We start from the raw sequence: 23,845 nt of genomic DNA, 5'->3' as shown, positions 1-23,845 counted from the left end.
ACAGAATGTAAGTGTACTAAGTGACATAAAGATGCCATAGCAGACTGATACAATAATCACACCTGGAAACAACTTAAGTACCCATCAGCAGATACAAATGGTGTGTGGTTGCTTAGTGACATTACACTGCAATAAAGGTGAATTAACTGATGCTATCATGTGTGTGTAGGGGTGAGAGAAACCGGGTACAGAAACCACTAGTACCTCCTGAGTGGTTCTGTTACATAAGTCCAAAAGCTGGAGGACAGACTAGCAGGGTCAGATAGAGGCTCCCTTAGAGAGTGACCAAGGGGGCTTCTAGGGTGGCAGTAATGACTGAATTCTTCCTCTCGGTGGTGGCTACATGGGCCTGTTCACTGTGCCATAACTTGTCCGTCTATACTCTAGGTTTTTATGTGTTTTCCGTATGTTTGATTTATTTCAATACAAAAGAGAACCTTGTCAAGTAGATAAAAAGTTGGGGAATAAGGGAAAGACAAAGATTTTGTTTGTAAGTTTGTTTTGGGATGAAAGGTTTTGGTCTTTTTGATACAGAGTCTCAACTACATAGCCCTGACTCTCCTGGCACTCTCTCGGCAGACGACAATGGCCTCGTTTATTTATTTATTTATTTTGTAGAGATTCTCCTGCCTCTGTCTCCCAAGGGCTAAGATTACCAACACTCACCATCAGGCTGGGCAGGCACATCAGTCAGTCTTAATTTCCCTCCCATTCTATGCTCACTCTTCACAAAGCTGACCCTTCTGGAGACCCAGTGTTGCCCAGTTTAGGAGTAACTTCCATATCCAAACACAGACTCAGCTTTGAAACCAAAATTGGGGTTCTACCACAGTGACATTTGCTTTATTTAGTCTTTAAAAATGTAGGTAGGTCTCTGATGTCCTAGCAAGCAGCTGAGCTGAACCCAGGGATGCTGGATTGGCAGGTGGAGGCAGGCTTTTGTTGATACATTCGTCATCATTGTCCAAAGGAATGGCCTGCTCAGGTTGCTGTTGGACACGTGTCCCAAAAGCTTGGTTGCCAGCAAGACACATCCCTGCTCCGATCCTCATTCAAAGGTCTGGAGGTATGCTCAATTGCCCCTGAGCGCCTTTCTAGAGAGGAAAGGGGCAGGAAGGAACCACTGGTCACATGTTCCACCAACAAAAGGGGAAAAAAAAGCCTGGGAGTGGGAGTTCCTTTATGGGGAGGTCACATCCCCCGAACAAAAACATCCCAGAGAGAACTGGTACTGAGTTTGGGTTGATGTGAGGTGGAGACACCCCAGGGAGGAAGTGGCAAAAAGGCGAGGGTGAAAACACTCCTCTTTGATCCCACAAGGTGCGTCAGGGAAAATTGGACTTCATTTCGCTTGGGATGGAGACATCTCTCCCCATGGGGCCACGAATTGGTCAAAGCAAACCTGCTCCCCTCCACCCTTACCTCAGGTGGTTTATGTGGCCCCAGCCGTGAGTTTAACGAATTTTCCCTCCAGCCTGCCCATCCCCACCCCTTTGAAGGCTGGAACTTTATTAAAGCAGATTCATTAAGGTCCGGCCAGTCGCCCAGAGAGGAACGCGGAACCTGGAGGGAAAGATGACGAGCCCGAGGACAAGGAACTGTGCCCAAGAAGAAGGTAGGTAGGATCTGGGCGCGGGGAAAGAACTCGCTATGACTGCCGGGGCCCGCGCGATCGCCAGCTGGCCGGCCCACTGGGGTGGTTTCGGGTCTTCCGGAAGGCGAGAGGCTCACTAGAGATAACCAAGATGCGGGGGTATACATGTGTACAGGCGCGGTCGCCGTGCGAGGCCATGGGAACTCAGGCGCGCACCACTGGCCCCCACGCTCGAGTTCCCGTCACTCTGTTGCGTTCTTCCCCCACCCCCGCTCACGAAGCGCGGGGAAATGGGCAGACCTGGGCGGAGCTCTTCTTCTTCCTGTCCTGATTGGCTGATGCAGTTGTCCATCCTGAATCTATTTTTTGATGGAGGGGGGGTTCCACCCGCTCTGCCCCAGATCACGTTTGCCACCCACAGCCAACCACTCTTGTCCAAGTCCGCGGGCAAGAGGCGATTGGGGGCGAGCGAGCTCGGCACCCCAGGCTCTGTCCTGTCCCCGCCGGCCCGAGGCGGAATATCCTGCCCTCCAGGCCACCTCCCCATCGTGGAATCGGAGCGGCGGCCTCGCAGGAAGGCTGAAGCGAAATGTAGCGAGCCGGGTGTCGCGGTTGGACGCTCGCCTTGGCTGGGAGTGTAGCGGGGCACACGCTGGGGCTCGAGGAGGACGGCTGAGGGGGAGGAGTGATGAGAAGAGGGGGTACCCTGCATCCCCGGATACCACGGGCCCCTGCTGCCACTCTCCAGGCGCCCTTCATCCCCAGCGAGGCGCAGGTCAGTGTTGTTGGGTCTGGGGGCAGATGGGGGAGGGGGACTCCAGCACGCAGCGCTTTTGCAGAGTGTTAGTTGCAGGGAGACAGCAGAAGTCATCCAGTTACCCCTCCACCCCACCTCTGTAGTTGGGGATACCCAAACAAGTCCTTTTTGTCCATCCCCGCCGGGGAAGGAAGTGGGGCGTCCTAGGGCCTGAGGCCCATCGGTAGTGGTCTTACTGGTGATGTAATTGAGGTACTGGCCTGCCCCCTTACTAGCCCCCTACCAGGTCAAAGTGGCCTGCCTGCGAGACGGGAGGGGTGGTGGTGTCAGGTTTTAGCGAACGAACTCAGAAACTTTTCTGGCATGGACGCGGTGGACTCACAGTATTTCCTCTCTGGCTGATGATCTTTGAAAACAACGGTGCTGTGTTAAGGTGGCTTTGGCTGGGGACCGAGTAGATGGAAGAATTGTAACTTGGGTCCTAGAGTATGATTCAGCCTTAACCAAACTGGAGTTGACAAATCGTGAGTGTTTGGAATACAAACGCCTGTTCTTCACATCGGCAAAACCCTCTGGAAATGTTTTACTATTGAGAGCAATACTGGTGGCATGCAACAAGTTGGAATCAAGGCCAGGGGATTCCTTTAAAAAACAAGAAAAAGTGGAGCGGGGTAAGGCAGAGACATGATTGGGAGTGAATGCATGATTAGCTTGTGACACTTGGATTTGCCTTCGTTTGTTTTTCTTTCCTCCTTCTCCACCTTTTACTGATACTTTTGTTTTTATGAATTGCACTCTGTCCAGCTGTTGGTAATCCTAGGGAATAGGGGGAGCCTAGGTAATTAAAATATGTAGGTAATAACCGGTAGTTTTAACCTCTGTCTCTTCAACCTAGTTAACTGCCATGTCCTATCTGACAAGCTCACTCGGCCAAGCACAGAGGGAGAGAAGTGTAGACAGCCTGGACCAGGCTCAGCCTCCCAGGTTTCTGTAACACTGTTGACTCTCAAGGGCAGGAGTAGGTAGTAGGCCTCTGGCTCTTAGCCTTGCGTTGGTAGGCTTTCCCTGTCCCAGTGCCTGCTGAGCCCTGGCATTTTCCCTCTTTGGGGGGCTAGGGCAATTAGAGGTCTCTCAGTGATCAGTCTCCCTGTGTGCTTGCCCTGTCTTGCCACTGCTGTCTTGTGATAAGTCATTCACAGAAGAGTGACTCTGTAGGGAATTTGTGACTTACTGCTAAGGAACTACACTTATTACTGAGAAGACGACTCCTGAGAACACCTCTCCCCACCCCAGGCTGCTCAGAAGACAGTGCCAACATCTCCTACACAGCATCCTCCTGTGGAGTCCAGGAGGATGCTGGGACGAGAACCTACTGGGCCTCCACATGAAGTGGGGCAGAACTGCATAATTTTATTATTTATTTATTCATTTATTTATTTTTGGTTTTTGAGACAGGGTTTCTCTGTAGCTTTGGAGGCTGTCCTGGAACTCGCTCTGTAGATCAGGCTGGCCTCTAACTCACAGAGATCCATCTGCCTCTGCCTCCCAAGTGGTGGGATTAAAGGCGTGTGCCACCACTGCCTGTCGACTGTATAATTTTAATGGGAAAAGAGCAAATAGCCGCCTCTGTAACAGACTACTATGTGCTCTGAAGATCATCCTGGCAGGGACTGCCTTTGCTATGTACTAACATTCTCTCCTCTCTCTCTTTTTCCTTTCCTCCCACATAAGGTGTTCCACACAGATTTTTGTGACTTTAAGGACCAGGCAACTGAGAAACTACAAGAACTTCTCAAGAAGGGAGGAGACCTCTGGGAGAGAGGGAAAAGACAGCAGACACTGTCCTGGGACCAGCTGAGCCGAGGGTGCTGCGGGAAGCTGAGGGCACCCAGCAGGAGTGAGAAGAAGCCCCGGCTTCAGACTGAGGCTGTATTCTGAACAATCTGAGCTCATTCAGCTTTTCACAAGAGAGGGCTGCAACATCAGGCACTCCAGACTCAGGTTGAGCCCATCTCTTCTGCATGCCCCTGCTCTGAGGAGCTGGCCACCACTGAGAACCAAAGATACCCGCCCCCCCCACTCCCACCCCCAGCATAGTGCAGAGCTGGGAACAGGAATCCGCACTCACCCCTAGTGGCAGCTGCTGCATCTGATGTGAGGAGTTTGTTTCCTTCCAGCTCCGGGCTGCACTGCTTGATGGGGCTGCCTTTTGGTAGATCAGTTTTTATAGTGCCAGGTAGGAGTGGAGAGCCGTGGGAAGAGGTCCCACGGCACTCAAGCTTGGGTTCAACCCAAGACTAAGTTCTTTCCCGAGTTAGAGTCAGAGAAAGAAAGAAAAATAAATAAATTCTCCCCTCCTCTCCTCCCTGCCTGTCATGTCCTCTAAGCCAGAGCCAAAGGACATCCACCAGCCGAACGGTACTGGCCCTACTCCCTCTCCCTGCTCTTCGGATGGCCCTGGGCGAGAGCCCTTGGCTGGGACCTCAGAGTTCCTGGGGCCTGATGGGGCTGGGGTGGAGGTGGTGGTGATTGAGTCTCGAGCTAACGCCAAGGGAGTTCGGGAGGAGGACGCACTGCTGGAGAATGGGAGCCAGAGCAATGAAAGTGACGACGTCAGCACGGACCGTGGCCCTGCGCCACCCTCCCCACTCAAGGAGACCTCCTTTTCCATTGGACTGCAAGTGCTGTTCCCCTTCCTCCTGGCAGGCTTTGGGACCGTGGCAGCTGGCATGGTGCTGGACATTGTGCAGGTAAGACCTGAGCAGGATAGCTTCTCCTCACAGGCCCTGGATACCTTGGCCTTCTGGGAAAGTGACTCCTGGAACTTCCTCTCCATCTCTGGGTCAGAAGCAGCTGCTGCTTCCTAGAATACTATTTCCCTTTGGATCACACCCTCGGTTTCATCGTTGTCTCTGTAACTTTCTACAGAAGGCTCTGAGAAGTCAAGTAGCCCCAGGGAGGTGTCAGAGCAGTATTGCCTAACAGTGGCAGATGTAACTCCAGAACTCAGGCAGAAAGGAGGAGAGAGGGGCAGGGCTATTGCTTGCCACGATGCCTCAGTGCTGTTGAGTCCAGCCCAGTAGGAGGCATCTAGATGGGTCTCCTCTTTATGCTTGCTTTCCTTTTACTGGAAGTTTCAAGGATACTCAAGGTAGAAAGCGCCTTTTCAAGCCTTTTCTTCCATTCCCCTGCTGGGCAGGAATTTACTCAGCTGTCAGGAGGGTCTCAGATCCAGTTAGAAAGCTCTTAAGGCATTTTGTGTTGCTTATCTCCATGCATCCTTGGCACAGTCTCCTTGGTGAGTGAGAATGGTTTGGGAAGGTGGTGTAAGCTCTGGAAAGGTTGTAAGTGCTGGGGATGAGAACAAAATGTAACCAGACCTTGGCAGGACCATCTGTCTTTGCTCCTTGTCTGTCATCAACCTGTTCTGGGCCATCGGGGCAATTCATATTGAGTAGAAAGAACAGTAAGAGTTGGTAGGACCTGGGAGCTAAGGACCAGGGCAGGGGCGAGCTGTATTTATTGCATTGTGAGTCAGGACTTCCCAAGAGTCTCCAGGTTAGAGAGAGAAGTCTTGCTTCTAAGTAAAAGTTTTGGAAGCTCAGTGCACTGTGCTTTCTACCAGTGCTTGGTTCATCTGAGTTGACCACGATATATCTAACGCCTGCTCAATGCTGGCTCTACCCTAGGTACTCCAAAATGCAGAGGTAGAGGTGCTTTGGCCCGTGTCCTTGGGGACTACTCCTCCCCCAACCCAGGCTTCATTCACTATGAAGCTCGGTATCACCTCTGCTTGAGCCCCGCTAATGCTGCAAGCCATGCACACGGAGATTGCTGTAGAAGTCCCCAGGCCAGTCTCAGGGGCTGAAGGTGGTTGGTGCCGTCTAAAATGTCCATGTAGACCCTGAGTCTTCCAGGAGAACCTTCCAACTTTGGAAATAATGAGAATGATATTTATAGCTTGCAAAAGTGCCTGGTGCTGCCTCCCCTCTCCTTAAACCTGTTATTGTGAGGACTCTTCCTACGAGGAGGTTAGGAAGCCAATCCAGAGCTTGGGACTCCTCCCCTGCTGGTTGTCTTTCTTCCTGGGGCTGAGAGCAGGGGGAGGAGGAAGGGGGAAGAAGTGAGACTGGTTTTGTAGTCTGCCTACCTCTCCTTCCTGAAGCCCTCTGTCTCATCTTACCATTTTTTGAGTCCTAGATTAGTACCTATAAGGAGCTGCAGGGCTGTGGATGTCGTTCATTGTACAGAGAGCTTGCCTAGCATGCACAAAGCCCCAGGTTCCATCCCCAGCCCCACAAGACTTAAAACAAGGGGCTACAAAACCAGCATCCTGGGGTAAAGTAGGAGACACTTAGCTTAGTTTCTCGATAATGATGGTTGATAATGGGGGGGGCATCAGAGGGCATCCTGTAAGCCTAAAAAGTAGGAAAAAGGCATTGATCTCCATTTTGTAGATGGGAAACTACGTCATAGATAAATAAGCCACTGGTCACCTCTCCCAGAGCCTGTGTCAATAACCTTTGTTATGGTTGGGATTTGCAACCTGGCTTAAGACTGTGAGGAGCCTGCTGTTTTGGTCTTGTCTTGGAGAACAGGGCAGACTGGGAACCAGAACAATTGGCATTGGCTTTTAAAGTGAACCAGAGCCAAAGGGAATGGAGGCTCAGCCCCACTCCTCCCTCATGTCAGGGTTGCAGAGTGGGGACAGTCCTCTGATGTCTTGCCTTATGCCCACGAACCTAAGACATTGAGAGATTTAGGTAGTAGGGACCTGGAACCACCCAGCATGCCCGCTGAAGGCTGGTATCGCCCTCGGTGTGGCATCTTGGCTCATACCAGAGCTAGGGTTCAGTTGGTGTAGATGACAATGACTGGTTTGTCCTTGTGCCCCTCCCCCCATGTTCCCACCACAGCTGGGCTAAAGCAGGGCCCACAGACGGCTCCAGCCAGATGACTGAAGTGGGTGGGTACAGGAGGACAGGGGCAGGGGACCACAGGGAGAGTTTTTCACTCTACATCCAGGGAAGTGATGGGGATGATAGATGCTCTTGGATACAGGATAAAATAACCTGCAGTGAGACAGTCTAGAACCACCTGGTGGTTGTTCAAGATCCCTGTGGTTCAGAGCAGCAGGAGCCTATTTGAACCTTGTTACAGATACATCCTTGGCCCAAGGTTGCCCCTGCAGCTAAGACTGGGCTTTTCTAGAAGACCCCTTCTGTGTCTTGTCTGACCTCTTGCATCACACCACGTGTGCACTAGCCTCCCCAGTGAGATAGGAGCATAGGGATTTTTCCAGAGTCTAAACGGAGAAGCCGACTATAGTCTGCTCTACCTTGCCCACTACAGCCAATATTTGCAAGGAGCATGCCCAGTGGTTGGCTTCAGAAAGAGACTGCACAGGAGTCTCAGGCTGCCCGTGCTCTTTGGCTCTCCCCTGTCTGTCCTGGGCTCCTGCAGGGCTTCATGTCCATTTCCTGTCAGCCTTTGTGAGGAATGGGTGGCAGGAGGTGGTGTGTGGTCTCCACTGGACCTCTCAACTAGGTTAGAACAGGGGGACTCTCCAGTCCTTGTTTAAGGCACTCCTTTCTTGACCCCTCCCTAGTACCTTCAAAGATGGGAGTGGCTGGCCGCATGGCCTTGGGGAGGGATATGGGAGGGAAACAGACTTCTTTTTCTGGAGGCTGCTGAAGCCCCTGGGCAGGACACTCAGATCCTGTTCCCTTGATCACCTCTGCTCTGCCCATCTCTGCCTCCTGGGTGCTATCAGGGCCATTTCCTTTTCTCATGCTGTGTGCAGCTCTGTACCTGCAGGTATCGCCCTGAGGCCCCTCTGCTTGGATACCTGCAGGACGCCTGGGACAAGCCTCCAGCAGATGGAAACTATGATCCAGCCTGACCCAAGACTGCCTGAAAAGTCTTTGGGCAGCTTGGTACCCGGTGCTAGAATCTGGGAGTTTGGGTCCTTTTAATTTCCCGATTCCATCTCTTGCTGACTTGGCTTCTTGCTGATGTGTTTCCGGAGCAGGAGGCTCTGCCAGGTGGAAGAGCAGGTTGGATGGCCCAGGAGGGAGTCATAGCAAGATCCCTGAGCTGTGAGGCTTGGGAGAGTGCTCTGGGTCAGTGTTGGTTTTGAGTGCGGAGGCTGCTGTCTCATCTCGTCCTATACTTTTAGAATATCGGGAATCCAGGAGAGAGAACAAAGAGAGGGTCCCAGATTCTGAGAAGCAATTAAAAAAAAATCCCTAGGTGTTCCCCTCTAACCTCTAAGCCAAGCAGCTTCCTGGACCCTGTTCCATCCCTATTGGTACAGATAGGTGTGGGTGGTAGCTTGACTAATGGCTTAGCTGACTGGTTTGACTTCAGGGCAGACAGTCCGAGCCAGGGTGAACAGGATGGGCCTGAATTAGGCCAAAGAATTAAGAAAAGCCACCCCCATCTACACCACTCCATCCTCAACCCCTAACCTCAGGACCACCCTGCTTTCTGGCTGCCTCTGCTTCCCAGAGTCCTCTGCGTGCATACAGGTCATAGACTCCCGGCCTGAACTACATTTTTGAGAGGGTTTTATGGGTAGGAAAAACAGATGTAGGGATTGGCTCTTCTGTCTCAAGTGCCAGCTTAGGGCTTTGCTGGGTTAAAGGGTCTGGTATTGTGAGTTCCAGGCTGTATTCTGAGAGTTGAGAAGATTTCTGCATGGGACTGCTACTTACTGACCCTTGGCCTTTTCCTTGCCCATCCATCTGTCCCATGTCATCCCTTCCAAAACCCCACAACTTCCAGATCCCTCTGTAGTTAAAAGCAGAGGACATATATATATATATATATATATATATATATATATATATATATATATATTGGAAGGAGAAAATTAGAGGTAGCACCTAGTGGGGGTTAACTGAACTTCTTACATTCTTTTCTCCAGGATCTTGTTGCTGTGTAGCCCAGGCTAGACTCAAACTCACAACTTGCCTCATCATCCTGAATGGTAGACTTACAGGCATGCCACCATGTCTGTGAGTGTTACCTTCTGGGAGGATGCCCATCACCTTCACTCTCTGGAGAGCTGAGCTTTCAGAGAACTAGCAGCTCAGGCGGGCGCAGGTAGGCAAGCATGTGGGGCTGTGTTCTGAAAGCACCCCAAAGACTCACAGTCTTCTCACTTGTCAAGAGAGGGGAAGAATTCTTCCTTCTCTGAAGCTGCTTATCCAGTCCAAGAGAGGCTCAGCTGAGGGAGCTGGATCCACAGGGGTGGATGTTCTAGCCTTGTCCAAGAGTAACACTCCCGGGGCTCATGAGGCGCCTCTTGGGCTGCCTGGGAGGGGGGAAGATACCTTCCCCAGTATTTGAAAGGCAGCAGTGGAAGGTCAGAACTGATGTGGAGGGGGGAAGATCCTCACCTTCCCCAGTATTTGGAAGGCAGCAGTGGAAGGTCAGAACTCATGTGGAGGGGGGAATGCCTCTTCCCTTGCCCCACAGGAAGCTTTAGAGAGTCTAGGTCCTTTAGGAAATGCCCAAAAGAATCCTATGCCCAGGAACTTGGACATGAAGAAATGAACTATCCTCTGGGTCCTACTCCCTGCACACATACCCCAAGAACACTAACAAAAAGGCAAGGTTTGTATCTTTTAGGACACCCCCCACAGTGTTTTAGCCTCTCTGCTCCCTGGCCCCAGCCCCCTCTGATGGCTTCATGAATCTTGGGTTTTGATGTGGTTTGGTTTTTTCAAGACAGGGTTTCTTAGTATAACGGCCCTGGCTGTCCTGGAGCTCACTCTGTAGACCAGGCAAGCCTTGACGAGAGTGTTGGGATCTCCAGGCTTTGTTTTGTTTTTTGAGATAAAATCTCTACCTCCAACTATCTTCAGACTCCCAATCTGCCTCAGCCTCTGAATGCTAGGATTACAGACATACCATCAGGGTTGTGTTTTTTTTTTTTTTTTTTTTTTTTTTTTTGGTTTGGTTTGGTTTTGGTTTTTCGAGACAGGGTTTCTCTGTATTGTTTTGGAGGCTATCGGTCCAGCCCAGCCTCGAACTCACAGAGATCCGCCTGCCTCTGCCTCCCGAGTGCTGGGATTAAAGGCGTGGGCCACCAAGGGTTGTTTGTTTTTAATGTTGCAAGAAGTCACATAACATGAAGCTACACTGTAACCATCTTGAAGTGTGTAAAGTGTGTTCTCTGTACCATTTTCTCTGACACTCTGTATCCATATAATGTATCCATATAATGCTAATTCCCTTCTCCCGGCCCTCAGCCATTCTCTTCTTCTTCTTCTTCTTCTTTTTTTTTTTATTTATTTCTATGAATGTGATGACTATTCCATGTAGGGAGTGATTTTACATACCCGTGAACACACCCACACAGGAGTGGTCACTCCCTATAACTTCAGAGTGGAATAAGTGGAATTATACAACATTTGCATTGTGGCTGGATTGGTTGGTTTAATGTCCTCAAGATTCACCCGTGTTGTAGCATGGGACAGGATTTCCTTTTCAAAGCTGAGTCATACTTTGGTATTGCTCTGCTGTATTTTACTGGTCCGCTCAGCTACTGAGGGACAGTTGAATAGCTTCCGCCTCTTGGCTGTCCTGCACAAGTGAAGCTATGAACAGGAGTATATAAATACTCCTCCAAGATCCTGCTTTCAATGATTTTTAATAAATACTTAGGACTTGGGGGTAAGTAGTCAGGAGAAGTACTGGGATTGCTAATCATATGGCCATTCTTATTTAATCACCCATCCATTCACTGTGTGTGTCTGTGTTATATGGATTGTGTACATTCCATACATGTGCCAGTGGTCAACATGGGGCATTTTCTCTGCTGCTCACCACTGGCTTTTTTGTTTGTTTTTTTTTTGGGGGGGGGGCGGGTTGGTTTTTTTGTTTGTTTGTTATTTTGGTTTTCCGAGACAGGGTTTCTCTGTTTAACAGTCCTAGCTGTCCTGGAACTTGCTCTGTAGATCAGAATGGCCTCAAACTCACAGAAATCCACCCGCATCTGCCTCCCAAGTGCTGTGGTTAAAGGTGCGCACCACTGCCGCCTGGATTGTTTTTTGTTGTTTTGGTTTGGGTTTTTTTTTTTTTTTGGTTGTTGTTGTTGTTTTCTTAGAGACAGGGTGTTTGGGGTTTTTTGGGGTATTATTTTTTGGGGTATTGTTTTGGGGGTGATATTTTTGGGGGTGTTATTTGGGGGATATTATTTTAGGAGTGTTATTTTTGAATGTTATTTTTGGGGTGTTGTTTTGGGGGGTATTTTGGGGTGTTTTTGGGTATTTTTGGGGTGTTGTTTTGGGGTATTATTTTTGGGTTTTATTTTTGGGGTGTTGTTTTGGGGTGTTATTTTTTGGGTATTCTTTTTGGGGTGTTGTTTTGGGGTGTTATTTTTGGGTATTATTTTTTGGGGTGTTGTTTTTTGTATATGGGTGTTTTACTTGCATCATGTCTGTGCATCACATGCATGCCTGGTGCCTGGGAAGGCCAGAAAAGGGTGTCAAGTCTCTTGGGGTTATAAGACAGTTGTGAGCCATCATGAGGTATTGGGAATGGAACCTAGGTCCTCTGCAAGAGCGGTTAATGCTCTTAATCACTGTGTCATCTCTCCAGGCCTGTATCACTTCACTTTTTTTTTTTAAGAGTTTCTCACTGAATCTGAAGCTCACTGGTTGGCTAAGCTGGTGGTTCCGTGATCCTCAAGGCCCAGTAAGCCTCAGTGTTGCAGTTACGGACATGCACTGTTGTGCTTGACTTTTTATGTGAGCACTAGAAATCAAAACTCAGGCACTCCACCTTGCTGCTTGCGCTACCAGGCCTTGACTGACCGAGCCATATCCCCAGCTGGTTTGTTTGTTTGTTTGTTTGTTTGTTTTTTGAGACAGGGTTTCTGTGTGTAGCCCCAGTCATCCTGGAACTTTCTCTGTAGACCAGGCTGGCCTCAAACTCATAGAGATCCACCTGCCTCTGCCTCCCCAGTGTTGGGATTAAAGGTGTGTGCCTACAACCACCTGGCTTGTTTGTTTATTTTTTTGTTTGTTTGTTTGTTTGTTTTTTGGTTTTTCGAGACAGGGTTTCTCTGTATTGTTTTGGAGGCTATCGGTTGTTTGTTTATTTTTAAGACAGAGTCTTTCTATGTAGACAGCTGGCCTTGAGCTTTCAGCAGAGCCCATTCCTCCCAAGTGCTGGGGGTACAAGCACAACCACCACATACAATTTGTTGTCAGTGTGAGGAACTGCCATACTGTTGCCATAGTAGCTGCATCTTATACTCCCACCAGCAATGCAAAGGTGCTCTCATCTCCATGTCCACACAGTACTTGGTGTTATCCCTTTGTCCTCCTAGACATCCTAACGGGTATACAGTGCACCTCACTGTGGTTCAATTTGCAGCCTTGCTCTTTAGCAGTAGAATAGAGGGGCTGGAATTGCCTAGTGGGCTGACTCTCTAGTCTGGCCCTGGAACTGGGAACTGAACACTTGAGCAGGAGTTTGATGCCTTTGTAACCTATCTGAGGGCCCCGCCGGGCGATTGTGAAGAAGTGTGCTGAGGAAACAGCTTAAGAACCCTCCCTGTATCTCAGCTCTAGTTACCCCAACCAACCTGCATACACCACCTGCTGTTCACCCCTCCTCCCTTTACAAACCTGCAGGCTTGCCATTCTTTTTGTTGTTGTTGTTTGTTTGTTTGTTTTCTGAGACTGGGTTTCTCTGTTTTGTTTTGGAGGTTGTCCTGGAACTCCCTCTGTAGACCAGGCTGGTCTCGAACTCACAGAGATCCGCCTGCCTCTGCCTCCTGAGTGCTGGGATTAAAGGCGTGCGCCACCAGTGCCCGGCCAGGGTTTCCATTCTTAAAACCCCGTGGTCCTTTGGGGCCAGGAAGGGAGGCATAATCTGAACTTCTTTAGGAAAGCCTCAGTTTGGGTTACAACTAAGAGGGCTTTCAGTCCTACAATAACTAGGGTAGTACTTCCTTTTCTTTTTTCTTTTTAGTTTTTGTTTGTTTTGTTGGCTTTTTTGTTTTGTTTTGTTTTTGTTTTTGAGACAGGGTTTCTCTATGGAGCCCTGGCTGGCCGTCCTGTAACTTGTTCTGTGGAGCAGGCTGTCCTTGAACTGATAGAGATCCACCTGCCTCTGCTTCTCAGTTGGTAGTACTTTTCTGAACCTTCAGTTTTCTCATGTGCAAGATGGGAACAAGAAAAAAGCTCTTCATTGTCTTGTTGAGGTGCCTAGGTGAGAAAACTCATTAACATATGTCAGCCAAAGAAGTTGATGGGAGAGCCAGGACTGATTGCCCCAGGACTAGAGCCCAGCCTCTCCTAACGGGTATATTTGCTTCTGTCGGCTAAGGAATGGGAGTGTAGAGAGGAGTAAAAAAAATCTCTCGCAGACCAGCATAGGAGAAGCACCATGTACATCAGAGCCTGGTCAGGAAAGCCACTGTGGCTGAGACCCAGAGCCCTTGAAAATAGAAACCAAACAAACGTTCTAATCACCCTGGCCCCAGCCCTGTGGAGCCTGGCTCTCCACAGCTGAGACAACACCTCCCGAGGCTGAGGCCACCGAGACGCTGGATGAAGGCAAGGGGGCTGCAGAGTGCTGTTTGAGAGGGCATCACCAAGGAGTTCTGGGGCAAAAGCCAGCTTGGGGTGGTTCCACTGTGGGGTCCCCATGAAAGCATATAGAAGGGCCAGTCAGGCAGTCAGGCTGTGAGTCTCTCCTGTTCTGGAATGGGGGTTAGGCTGTCTTATTGGAATTCTTGGGCTTTTTCTACTCCCAGGCTTCTCAAGGGGAAATAAGGTTCCTGGTGTACTTACTCATGCTGGTCCTTTCTCTCTCCTGTCCCCTGACCCCACACTCTGTTCAGCTTCAATGCCAGTCCTTTGAGGTACTAAAATTCTCGGACTCTGTGTTCATCTTATAGCACTGGGAGGTCTTCCAGAAGGTGACAGAGGTCTTCATCCTGGTGCCTGCACTGCTGGGGCTCAAAGGGAACTTGGAAATGACCCTGGCGTCAAGGCTGTCCACTGCAGTGAGTGTCCTAGCTGTGGGAAGCGGGAGAGGGGGCAGGGAGAAGATAATGGGTAACACAGAGACTAGTAGGTATCCACACAACTGCATGGGCCTGTGGAGGGAGATCCCAGACTGGGTGTCCTGTCCCCGGGCAGGGGCTCCCTGCCCAGAATGGTTCCTAGGCTTGGACTCTGGATGTCCCAGCCATCCCTGGATGCCTGCCCCACCTCCTGCTTTGCAACCTGCCTCGTGACTGTTTGTGCAGCTTTGACAGGCAGGCATCATGCTGGTCCCTCCAGCCACACAGGTGGGGGCCTCCTCTGATCTCTAGCCCTACTCTGCAGCTGGGCAGGAGCAGAGCCAGGGCCCTCCCAACACCCCTTCAAACCATTCCCTTTCTCCATCGCAGCTTGCTCTTCAAGAGAAGAGGCATTTCCACCTCCCACAACCCTTTCTCTCTGCCACAGCCATTCATGGACTAAGCCCAATAGAAGGCCATGGCTGGGAGGCAAGAGGTGTTAACACTCAGGAGACGAGGCATGTCCCCTTATGGCCAAGTCTGGAGCAGATAGCGTGGAGCGCAGCTGGTCTATCCCACCCCTTGCTCTTTCTTTCTCCTGGCTGGGGCTACCCACTTCCTTCAGCCTCAGCCCTGGGCCAACAACTGACCTTGCCTTCCCTAAGAGAACAAGCTGCTTCACCAAATCATGCAGATCCTTGCAGAAGCATGCTACCCAGATGAACAAAACAGAATGGAATCTTCCTCAGTTCCCCTCACGCCCTGGAACTTACCCTCCTTGGATGCTTTCGTATTGGAGTCCATAGTCATAGAGTCTTAAGCTTTATGCATTGCTTTTTGACCCAGTCTAACAGATAGAAACCCAGACCCTGTGCAGCAGGCTCCAACCACTCACTCTCCCTCTTCCAGGCCAACATTGGACAAATGGACACACCTAAGGAGCTCTGGCGGATGATCACGGGGAATATGGCCCTCATCCAGGTAAGAAAACACGGACCAGAGACAATAGGCTAAGCATCTCCTTAGTCATGAATCCCTGAAAGGCTTAGGTCAGCCCAGCTGGCTCCTAAGTGGCTGTCCAGCATCCTGCAAAGTAGGCTAGGAGGTGACTAGTTACTCAGGAAAATGGCCAAAATAGGGAGAGCCCCAGCAGCTTCCATGTCACATGGCTTCCTTGTCATAGGCTCTGGATAGTTCTGGGGTTTTTGAGCCTTCACCAGTCTTTGTGGTAGAATCAGACTTGTGAGTGTTGGAATGTCCTCTGCCACGGTTGTCCCATCCCTCCCCTCCTGGGAGGCCACACAGATCGAATGTTTTCCCCCTTGGGTCCCAGCTCTGGACTCTGACTGATCTCTGGGCTGTTGACTCTTATCCCATCTCCAGAGAAACATCCAACCAGCCAGTAACGTGTCCTAGGATTCCCTCTACTAGAGTCAGGGCTAAAACTAAATAAAGGCATCCTTCTAGCCTACAAGGACCGTGGAGTCTGGTCCTGCCTGCTTGCTAAGGGCTAGGAAGAGTCCTTTGGGTACTTGGTGACTCCCTCAACTAAGGAACTCTGCTCTCCTCACTACCATGTCTCTCCCCAGGTGCAGGCCACGGTGGTGGGCTTCCTGGCATCCATCGCAGCTGTCATCTTTGGCTGGATCCCTGACGGCCACTTTAGTATCCCGCATGCCTTCCTGTTGTGCGCCAGCAGCGTGGCCACAGCCTTCATCGCCTCCTTGGTGCTGGGTAAGAAAGGGAGGAAGGCACAGGGCCGAGGGTGCTGCTCCCAAGGTGTCCACTCTACCTGGCTCCTCCATGCTCTTTCGTTTATTGATGCCCCTCTATTTCCTTCTCTCCCTGGCCTGTCTGTCCTTCCTCACCAGGTATGATCATGATTGGAGTCATCATTGGGTCTCGAAAAATTGGGATCAACCCAGACAACGTGGCCACGCCCATCGCTGCTAGCCTGGGCGACCTCATCACTTTGGCACTCCTCTCAGGCATCAGCTGGGGACTCTACCTGGAATTAAGTAAGGCTAAGGCCACTGAGAATGGCTTGGGTGCACTCCAGAGTGGCGTTGGGAGAGGTGGGGACCATTTTGCACACGTGTGGAAGGTTTTTGCCATATTGTTACCTATGTGGACAGTTTGTCACACCTCCCGGTGGTAGGGAGACTAGATAGGCCCTCATCTCGGTTCCTGCAGTCAGACAGCAGAAGGGAGAGGTTCAGAACTCGTCCCTGCTTAATCCTAGGGGTTTTGTTTCCCTTGGAGGGATGGGATGTGGAAAGGGGAATGGGAAGAATGGAAGATGGCAATCTGCTTGTAAACTGAAGAAGAGGAGGGGAGGTAGGGATTTCTGGGATCGGACCAAGGCACATACAGTTGGTGTCTGTTTCTGTTAACTTTACGGCCTGAGCCGGGCATGGTGGTGCACACCTATGATCCTCGCCTCCCAGGAGGTGAAAGCAGGAAGAGAGTGAGAGTAAGGCAACTTGGGCTACGCAGCAAGACCTGGTCTCAAAACAAAAATGTAGTGCCTGAGTAGCTGTCTGCCTTCATTTCTTCCTCTACAAAGTAGACAAAGCTAGCCTCACTACCTCCCGGGTGTGCAGTGAGGATCAGATGAGGTGATACGCTTCCAGGCATTTAGGGTAGAATTACTGCCAATGGGTTGGTCTCTTGGGACATCTGCAGTCTGAGCTGGGGGGAGCTGGTACTGGGGTCTTGGCGCTGATCTCCCTCTGGTCTCTGCCCTCAGAGCACTGGCGATACATCTACCCCCTGGTGTGTGCCTTCTTTGTGGCCCTGCTGCCTGTCTGGGTGGTGCTGGCCCGAAGGAGCCCAGCCACAAGGGAGGTGTTGTACTCAGGCTGGGAGCCTGTCATCATTGCCATGGCCATCAGCAGGTAGGCTGGGGCCCTGAGTATATACCCCTATGTCATTCCCTCCTCGCCACAGACCCCATCTGAAACTGGAAGTGCATCTGTAGTGCCAGTCATGTGTCCCTCCATTGCAAGTGACAGGAACTATGTGTATTAGGTTTCATTCCAAAGCAGAACATATTGACCTCGGGGACTAAAAAAAGCAGCTGTATCCCGGGATGAATGCAATACTATTGAGACCCTGGAACTCTACCGTTCTGCTTTCTCTGTGGTGATCAGCAGTCCAGGGTTTCACCCTTCTGACTCCTCCCACTCCCCGCAGGAGGAGAGAGGCTTTCCCCCAACGGTTGCACAGAGACCCGGTATAGAATGTCCTTGCTTCCTGTTCAGTTGGTCACAGTTCTGTCCTTGAATCCGTCATTTGGGCTTGGGAATGCAGCTGTCTGATTGGATGGGGAGATTAGCCACAGCTGAAACAGTGTTACCTGGACCACAGTGACTGAGTTTGAGAGCACTGCTTCCCTCAGGGAGAAGCCAGTGCTGTTACCATAGAGGAAATCAGTGCTGAGCAGGCAGGCGACCAGGGTCCTCACAGGAAGGTGGCTCTGCTCACACTTCTTATGCCAGAGTCACTATGCCAAGTCAGGAGATTATGAGCAACAACTGTTGCATGCATGAGAACCAAAGACTGAAAGGAGAGACTTCTGGAAGCCACTTTGCTGCCCTTGCCCCAAGGTTAGAACGACCTGTGCCTCTCATTCTAGAGACCAGAGCAGAGCCTTTCGGTGGTCTCTGTGTCATTTGTCTTTGTGTCTCCGTAGTGTGGGCGGCCTCATCTTGGACAAGACTGTGTCAGACCCCAACTTTGCAGGAATGGCTGTCTTCACACCTGTGATTAATGGTGAGGCCTTAGCGTCAGCTGCTGGGGGAACAGCTGGACATAGCTTCTGTGTCATTCAGGGTTCCAGCAGGCAAGAGAATCTAACTCAGAGAGGACAAGACTTAAAGATAGAGGTGGGGAAGAAGAACCAACAGGGGACCATGGGGCACCCAGAAATTAGCAACATGAAAGTCTCTAGCCCTGAAGGGCCAAGGGGACCCAGAAATTATCTCGCAGGAATCCAGTTAGAATTCCAGCCTGCCCCCTGCAAGAGTAAACTCTTGCCAAAAAGGAGAAAAGGATCTAGAAAACCAAAACAAACCACTAGGCCCCTCTCCCTGCTCACCTGCTGGTGTCTCCCACTGCACAAGCCAAGTAAAAGCATCCAGCAAGAGAAACTGGTATGAGGCCTGTAGCCGCCACCTCTCGGGGCTCAGGGCAAAGCTGAGAAAGAAGTACAGGGACTAGGTTGTATGCAGTGCTAAAGGCAAATGGTAATGGGCAGTGTACCTGGACAGTACCACGTAAGAGGTTACACTGCTTCCTGGAAACTCGTTATTGAGTGTGTGAGCGCTGGGTCAGCTCTGGAGAAGGCCTTGAACCCTACTGTGCAGCAGGCAGGTGTCTGCGCTGCACAGTAGGCTTCAAGGCTATATCCCTGAGTAGGCTTGAAGTAGCCACTTCAAGGGTACGTGGAACCATCACACCTGCATGTAAGGGAAGCTGAAAGCCTAGAAGACTCCTCGGAAGCAGCGAAGTATCATTTGTCTTCTCCCGTCACGTTTTCTTGGCACGGGGAGGGGGGGGGGACACGATACCTGCATAGATTCTAGTGAAGGCAGAAGACAGGGCCCTACCGATGAAGACAAAGAACAAGGTGGTTCCCTCCCAGTCCTTCTATCCACGTCTGAGTCCTGTGTGTCTCTCTGCAGGTGTTGGGGGCAATCTGGTGGCTGTGCAGGCCAGCCGCATCTCCACTTTCCTCCACATGAATGGCACGCCAGGGGAAAACTCTGAGCCAACTCCTCGCCGCTGCCCCAGTCCATGCACCACCTTCTTCAGCCCTGGTAACCACAGCATCTCAAGGGTCCATTCCCGCCATAGAGGGAGGGCGCCTGCAGACAGGAACTTCACTCGAGGCACCCGGGGCCCTGGCTTCACGGTTCTCCTGAAATGCCCTGGAGATAGAGCTGTGTGCTGGCCTAGAATATGGCATTGACCGTCCTGTGACCTTCTGGTCTTCCTGCTTTCCTCTCTCCTCTTCCAGACGTGAATTCACGCTCAGCCCGGGTCCTCTTCCTCCTTGTGGTCCCAGGACACCTGGTGTTCCTCTACACCATCAGCTGCATGCAGGGCGGGCACACCACCCTCACGCTCATCTTCATCGTCTTCTACATGACAGCTGCGCTGCTCCAGGTATGGCCTAGCAGGAGCAGGGGAGCCCAGGGCCCCTGTGGAGTAAGAACCCCAAGTTTAGACCTGGTCTCTTGCCACTTCTCTCTCTCTGCATCTGGATAGCCGCCGGCCAGGACTCGGGAGGATAAAAAGGCTGTGGCTCTAGAAGAGTTCCCGCCCATGCTGTGTGTCTTTAGCCTAGTTACATCCCTTCTCAGCCTCAGTGATACATTTTCAAAGTGAGCAGACCAGCAGCAGGGTTTTCAGGCAGACGATTACGGGGCGCTTAACAGGGGAACTCGGAACCACCTATACCCTGCTCCCCGCTGGCCTTGCCACAAAACTCTACTTGGCCATTTTGCATTCTGGGCTTCATTTAAATAAAGGGTTCCACAGCTACAACAAGCGTCAGAACCATTTTACAAGACCAATCCAGCCTCGGGACTTATCCAGCCTTGTCCTTCTGTACGGCCATGGTGCCGTCTCCCTAACTATTACTAGATTTGACTTAGCCATTCTCCTGTTGATAAATAGTTTCCCTCCAAACCCCCAGCTCAGAGGTTCCTTGGGAAAGTTGTGTGTTCTAGGAATCTTGGCAAGCGCTGGGCTAAGAATCAGCCATGTGCTGTTTCCCAGCAGTAGTTACCCAAATCACCATGCTCCCTTGCAAATGTAATCAGGAACCCGTACACACACACACATACACACACACACACACACACACACACACACACACACACACACCAATGGGAAAGGAGCATAGGTGTGTCTGTTGTGGCTGCTTCAGTTCCTCCTTTTGCCTGGGTTGGAAGGCCAGACCTTCATGCTATCTCCTATCTGTGAATACCCTGTGGTCAGGTTTAGCTGTGCTTCCTTCTCTAGATCTGTGGAAAAGCAAAGTGTTGACAATTGCTCCCTGTAAAGTTCTGCCAGGTCCCTTTGCACCTGTCCCAACGTGTCCTTGTGCTACTCGGGAGGCTAAATGTGAGGACAGCTGCTGCCATTTCCCTCTAGTGCACATCTAGTCACACTCTTAATTTGGGACTCTGCTGCAGCTGTCAAAAGGCTGTGAAGTTACAGGGAGGCTGGACTGCAAAGCCAAGGCCAGGGCACAGGAATACAGGGCAGCTGTGTGCAGAACAGGGGGAACGTGAAAGGTTCTAGGATAGCAATCTCGAGAATAGCACACTCCACCCCCCCACCCCCCACCCCTCCCCCCTCCTACCACTCCACCCCCGCCATGAGCGTGCCAGAGCCTAACCGTTAGATAGTGTCTCATTCTCATAGGCACTGTCATTTGAGGGCCCCTAAACCAGACACTAGTGCTCTAGATTAAGTACAGTTCCAACTGTAAAGTGCATGTATATCTGACTAAAATGGCAAAATTCCTATTCCCGAAGGCCCAGTGTTAGGCCTGAGATTGTGCATTTGTGACACACTCCCCACTGCAGCCAGTACTTTTAAACCCAGTAACTAGATTCTGATCTTGGCTATTCTCAACTGTAATTACAGAAGGTAAGCAACTGTACAAACAAATCAAATTAGTAGATAATCTAAAATGGATTTTGAATTGCTATGCATTATAACTGACTTTATGTTTAGCTTTGTTCCTAAACCTTTTTTACAGCTGAATGTTAGAATAAACTTAGATTCTTTGAGCCCACAACAGCAGGATGGAAAGGGTGAAGAGAAAGCAGCTTGGATAGTCAACTGTTACCCAGATGACAGAGGAGAAAGACCCTTGTAAGAGAAACTGGCTCTAACTGCCAGCCCCCACCGGGCTGGCTCCTGGAGAGACCAACATGGCAGGAATTGCAGTAACTCAAGAATGGTCTGACCCAGAATTAGAGGCAAAGACAGAGTTCCTGTTAGGGTAGGGTTTAGTTTGGAAAGCCTCTGGCTTGGAGCTGGCCTGGCAGAAAGGCTGTGTGACTGTCCAAGCCTTGGGATACACTGAACAGTCCAGTCATGTGGCCTCTGGCTCCCCCTGCAGAACGAGGGTAGCTACAGCAGAACCCTTCTCTCTGCAGGTGCTGATTCTCCTGTACATCGCAGACTGGATGGTGCACTGGATGTGGGGTCGGGGCCTGGACCCGGACAACTTCTCCATCCCATACTTGACTGCTTTGGGGGACCTGCTTGGCACTGGGCTCCTAGCACTCAGCTTCCATGTCCTCTGGCTCATTGGGGACAGAGACACAGATGTTGGGGACTAGCTTAGCCACTCAGCCTTTTCCCTCACCCTCTGCACTTTCTATTTGGATTTTTTTCCCTTTTATTTCCCTACCCCACCCTACACTACACTCCCATGTCTTTCTGGGATTTCACTTTGATACCAAATTCTCATTATTTTCAATGGGAATTTTTTATACATTGAGCCAAGCTTGGATAGCAAGAAATCAGGAAGGACAGACGGACTGAAATAAGCAGTTAAAGTGGCTTTTTGAGACAATCACCAAGTGCAATTCCATGGTGGGTGCCTCCAGGTGAGGTAGATTGGGACCTGGGCAGATTGGGACCTGGGCATTCTGTCCGGCATCTGGGGACCTTTGGATTAGCTTTAGCAACCTCAGCCTTGGCCCTAGTGAGAAACTCTTTGTAAGTGGGCTCTCTGGGTTGTTTTCAGTTTGGTTGAACAGAGAGGTGAGGGATAATTAACACTCCACACATACTTTTATAGGAATGGACCAACTTCAAAGCACTGGGCAGGAGAAAGTTTCTTCAGCCCTCTAGTAATCACAGCGCTGTTGCTCCGGGCAGCCTGCACGCAGAGTTAGGTGAACCTGTTCTGTGTACATGCGCCTTGCCCAACTGCCCTATTGCTTTCCAGCTGAATGAGCAGTGGCCTGGGCTCTGCGTGGATCACTGTCACCCATAGGTTTCCAGCGGTCCACGTGCCCCGAGTCTAGAGACCCTAGTGCCTGTTCAAGCTTCCTAATTGTTTCCAAGCACTCCCTTTCCCCACAGCTTGCCAGATGGGCTTCCAAGACTAGAGACAGGACAAGGAAATGCAGCAAATGAGGTTGATGCAACCTGGGGGTGTTTCGCTGCTGTTTCTCATGAGGACATAACCGCATGGTCTGCCTCGGCGACTGTCACTTCCTAAAAGCGCTCATTCTAACGAACCAGTCAGTTGGCCTTTCTCTTGGCTCCTGCCCATTGACATTTGTCATCCATTCACTCATTCAGCAAATCTCAGTGCCCCCCCCCCCCCCCGCCGCCATGAGCCTTTCCATAGTATGGCCCATACTGATTCTCCATCGAGCAATAGTTATGGGGTGCCTACTGTGTTAGGTACAGTGCCAGGCATTGACTAGCCAGTGCTAAGGGGATCACAGCCCTAACCTCCCCTCATTCCCTAGGTTACCGAGGCCATGTGCCCCTTTAATCTGGCAGTAAGCGATCCCTCGCTGTAGGTCTCTGTCTACTTCCCTCTTTAGATCCAAAGTCTGCAGTGATTGCCAGCACCATTACTCCAGCAGTTTCATGTCCTTAGATACCGCCCCCCCCCCCCATACACATCTCACTAACATTCAGAAGAGGGTTTAGAATGATCGAGCTGGATTTCAGGCGGCTGCTTTGGCACTTACCTGTTCATGATTAGAAGGAAACTTCTCCACACATTGCTCTGAATGGCTCAACAGCCGGGCTGCAGGCTCCTTTCTAGTCTGTTTGTCAGGAGCCCACAGACTCTTCCCCCATATAGCCTAAAGGATTGGCCTCCAAGGATAGGACTAAGCTGTGCCTGGACCTACAGAGACTTCTTACCTCCCCCCTCCCTCCCGCATCACCTGAAATCATAGAACCTTAGAATTGGAGTCAGGTTATCTAGTTGGAATTGCGTCAAGCAGATGAATAGCAATCTGGGCTTGTTCCTGCTCTCCCCTCTGACCTAACTCTACCCCAAAACAGACTTGTGCAGGCACCACACCCCGAGACTGTGACCCCAGGACCCCCCAGCCACTTACCCTATCCTGATTTCTGGTTTTGGATCAGGTTGTCTAGAGACTGAAGCATCCCTCCCCCTTTGCCCAGAAAGCAGAAAAGTAGGCACACCCAGGCTCAGCATGTGAGCGGAGGAGGACTGGGGTGAGGAGGAGTTGACTTAAGTAAGGGTCGTCTCTTCCCTCTGGGTTGCACCTATTGCATGTACTTTTGGCCTGACTGGAAGAAACAAAATTGGTTTACTTTCATATCCTTCAAAAGTTACAGAACTGTGTCTTAAGAGAATTATTTATAGTTACTATAACTGAATTGACAAATGTCGACTTAACTGATAAATTATATTTGGTAAAATAAAGTGGAAGTTTTATTTCGA

At 50.7% G+C, this 23,845-nt stretch overlaps 1 protein-coding gene and 1 long non-coding RNA gene across 2 annotated transcripts; one reads left to right on the top strand and one right to left on the bottom strand.

Moving 5' to 3' along the window:
* Positions 1–815: 815 nt before the first annotated feature.
* Positions 816–4,601, bottom strand: LOC121136700. Its single transcript, XR_005873756.1, has 2 exons — positions 4,480–4,601; positions 816–1,094 (listed from the first exon to the last, which is right to left on the bottom strand). It is a non-coding gene; the product is annotated as an uncharacterized LOC121136700 (long non-coding RNA).
* Positions 4,602–4,719: 118 nt separating this feature from the next.
* Slc41a1 (solute carrier family 41 member 1) lies at positions 4,720–23,845 on the top strand. The gene is made up of 10 exons (XM_040737542.1): positions 4,720–5,101; positions 14,272–14,379; positions 15,289–15,360; positions 15,969–16,113; positions 16,251–16,397; positions 17,129–17,276; positions 18,074–18,153; positions 19,065–19,199; positions 19,400–19,548; positions 21,558–23,845. Exons 1-10 carry the CDS (start codon positions 4,727–4,729, stop codon positions 21,741–21,743), a joined length of 1,545 nt encoding a protein of 514 aa, XP_040593476.1. The 5' UTR covers positions 4,720–4,726; the 3' UTR covers positions 21,744–23,845.

Source organism: Mesocricetus auratus, unplaced genomic scaffold (assembly GCF_017639785.1).
Source record: "Mesocricetus auratus isolate SY011 unplaced genomic scaffold, BCM_Maur_2.0 Super-Scaffold_100676, whole genome shotgun sequence".
NCBI lineage: Eukaryota > Metazoa > Chordata > Mammalia > Rodentia > Cricetidae > Mesocricetus > Mesocricetus auratus.
This window is presented reverse-complemented; position numbering and strand designations above follow the sequence as displayed.

Bases quoted from the DNA above. Each gene is read 5' to 3' on its own strand.
- Slc41a1 (XM_040737542.1), top strand. From the start codon at position 4,727: ATGTCCTCTAAGCCAGAGCCAAAGGACATCCACCAGCCGAACGGTACT. The intron at 5,102-14,271 runs GTAAGACCTGAG...TTCATCTTATAG, and splicing joins TGGTGCTGGACATTGTGCAG to CACTGGGAGGTCTTCCAGAA. The intron at 15,361-15,968 runs GTAAGAAAACAC...GTCTCTCCCCAG, and splicing joins GGAATATGGCCCTCATCCAG to GTGCAGGCCACGGTGGTGGG.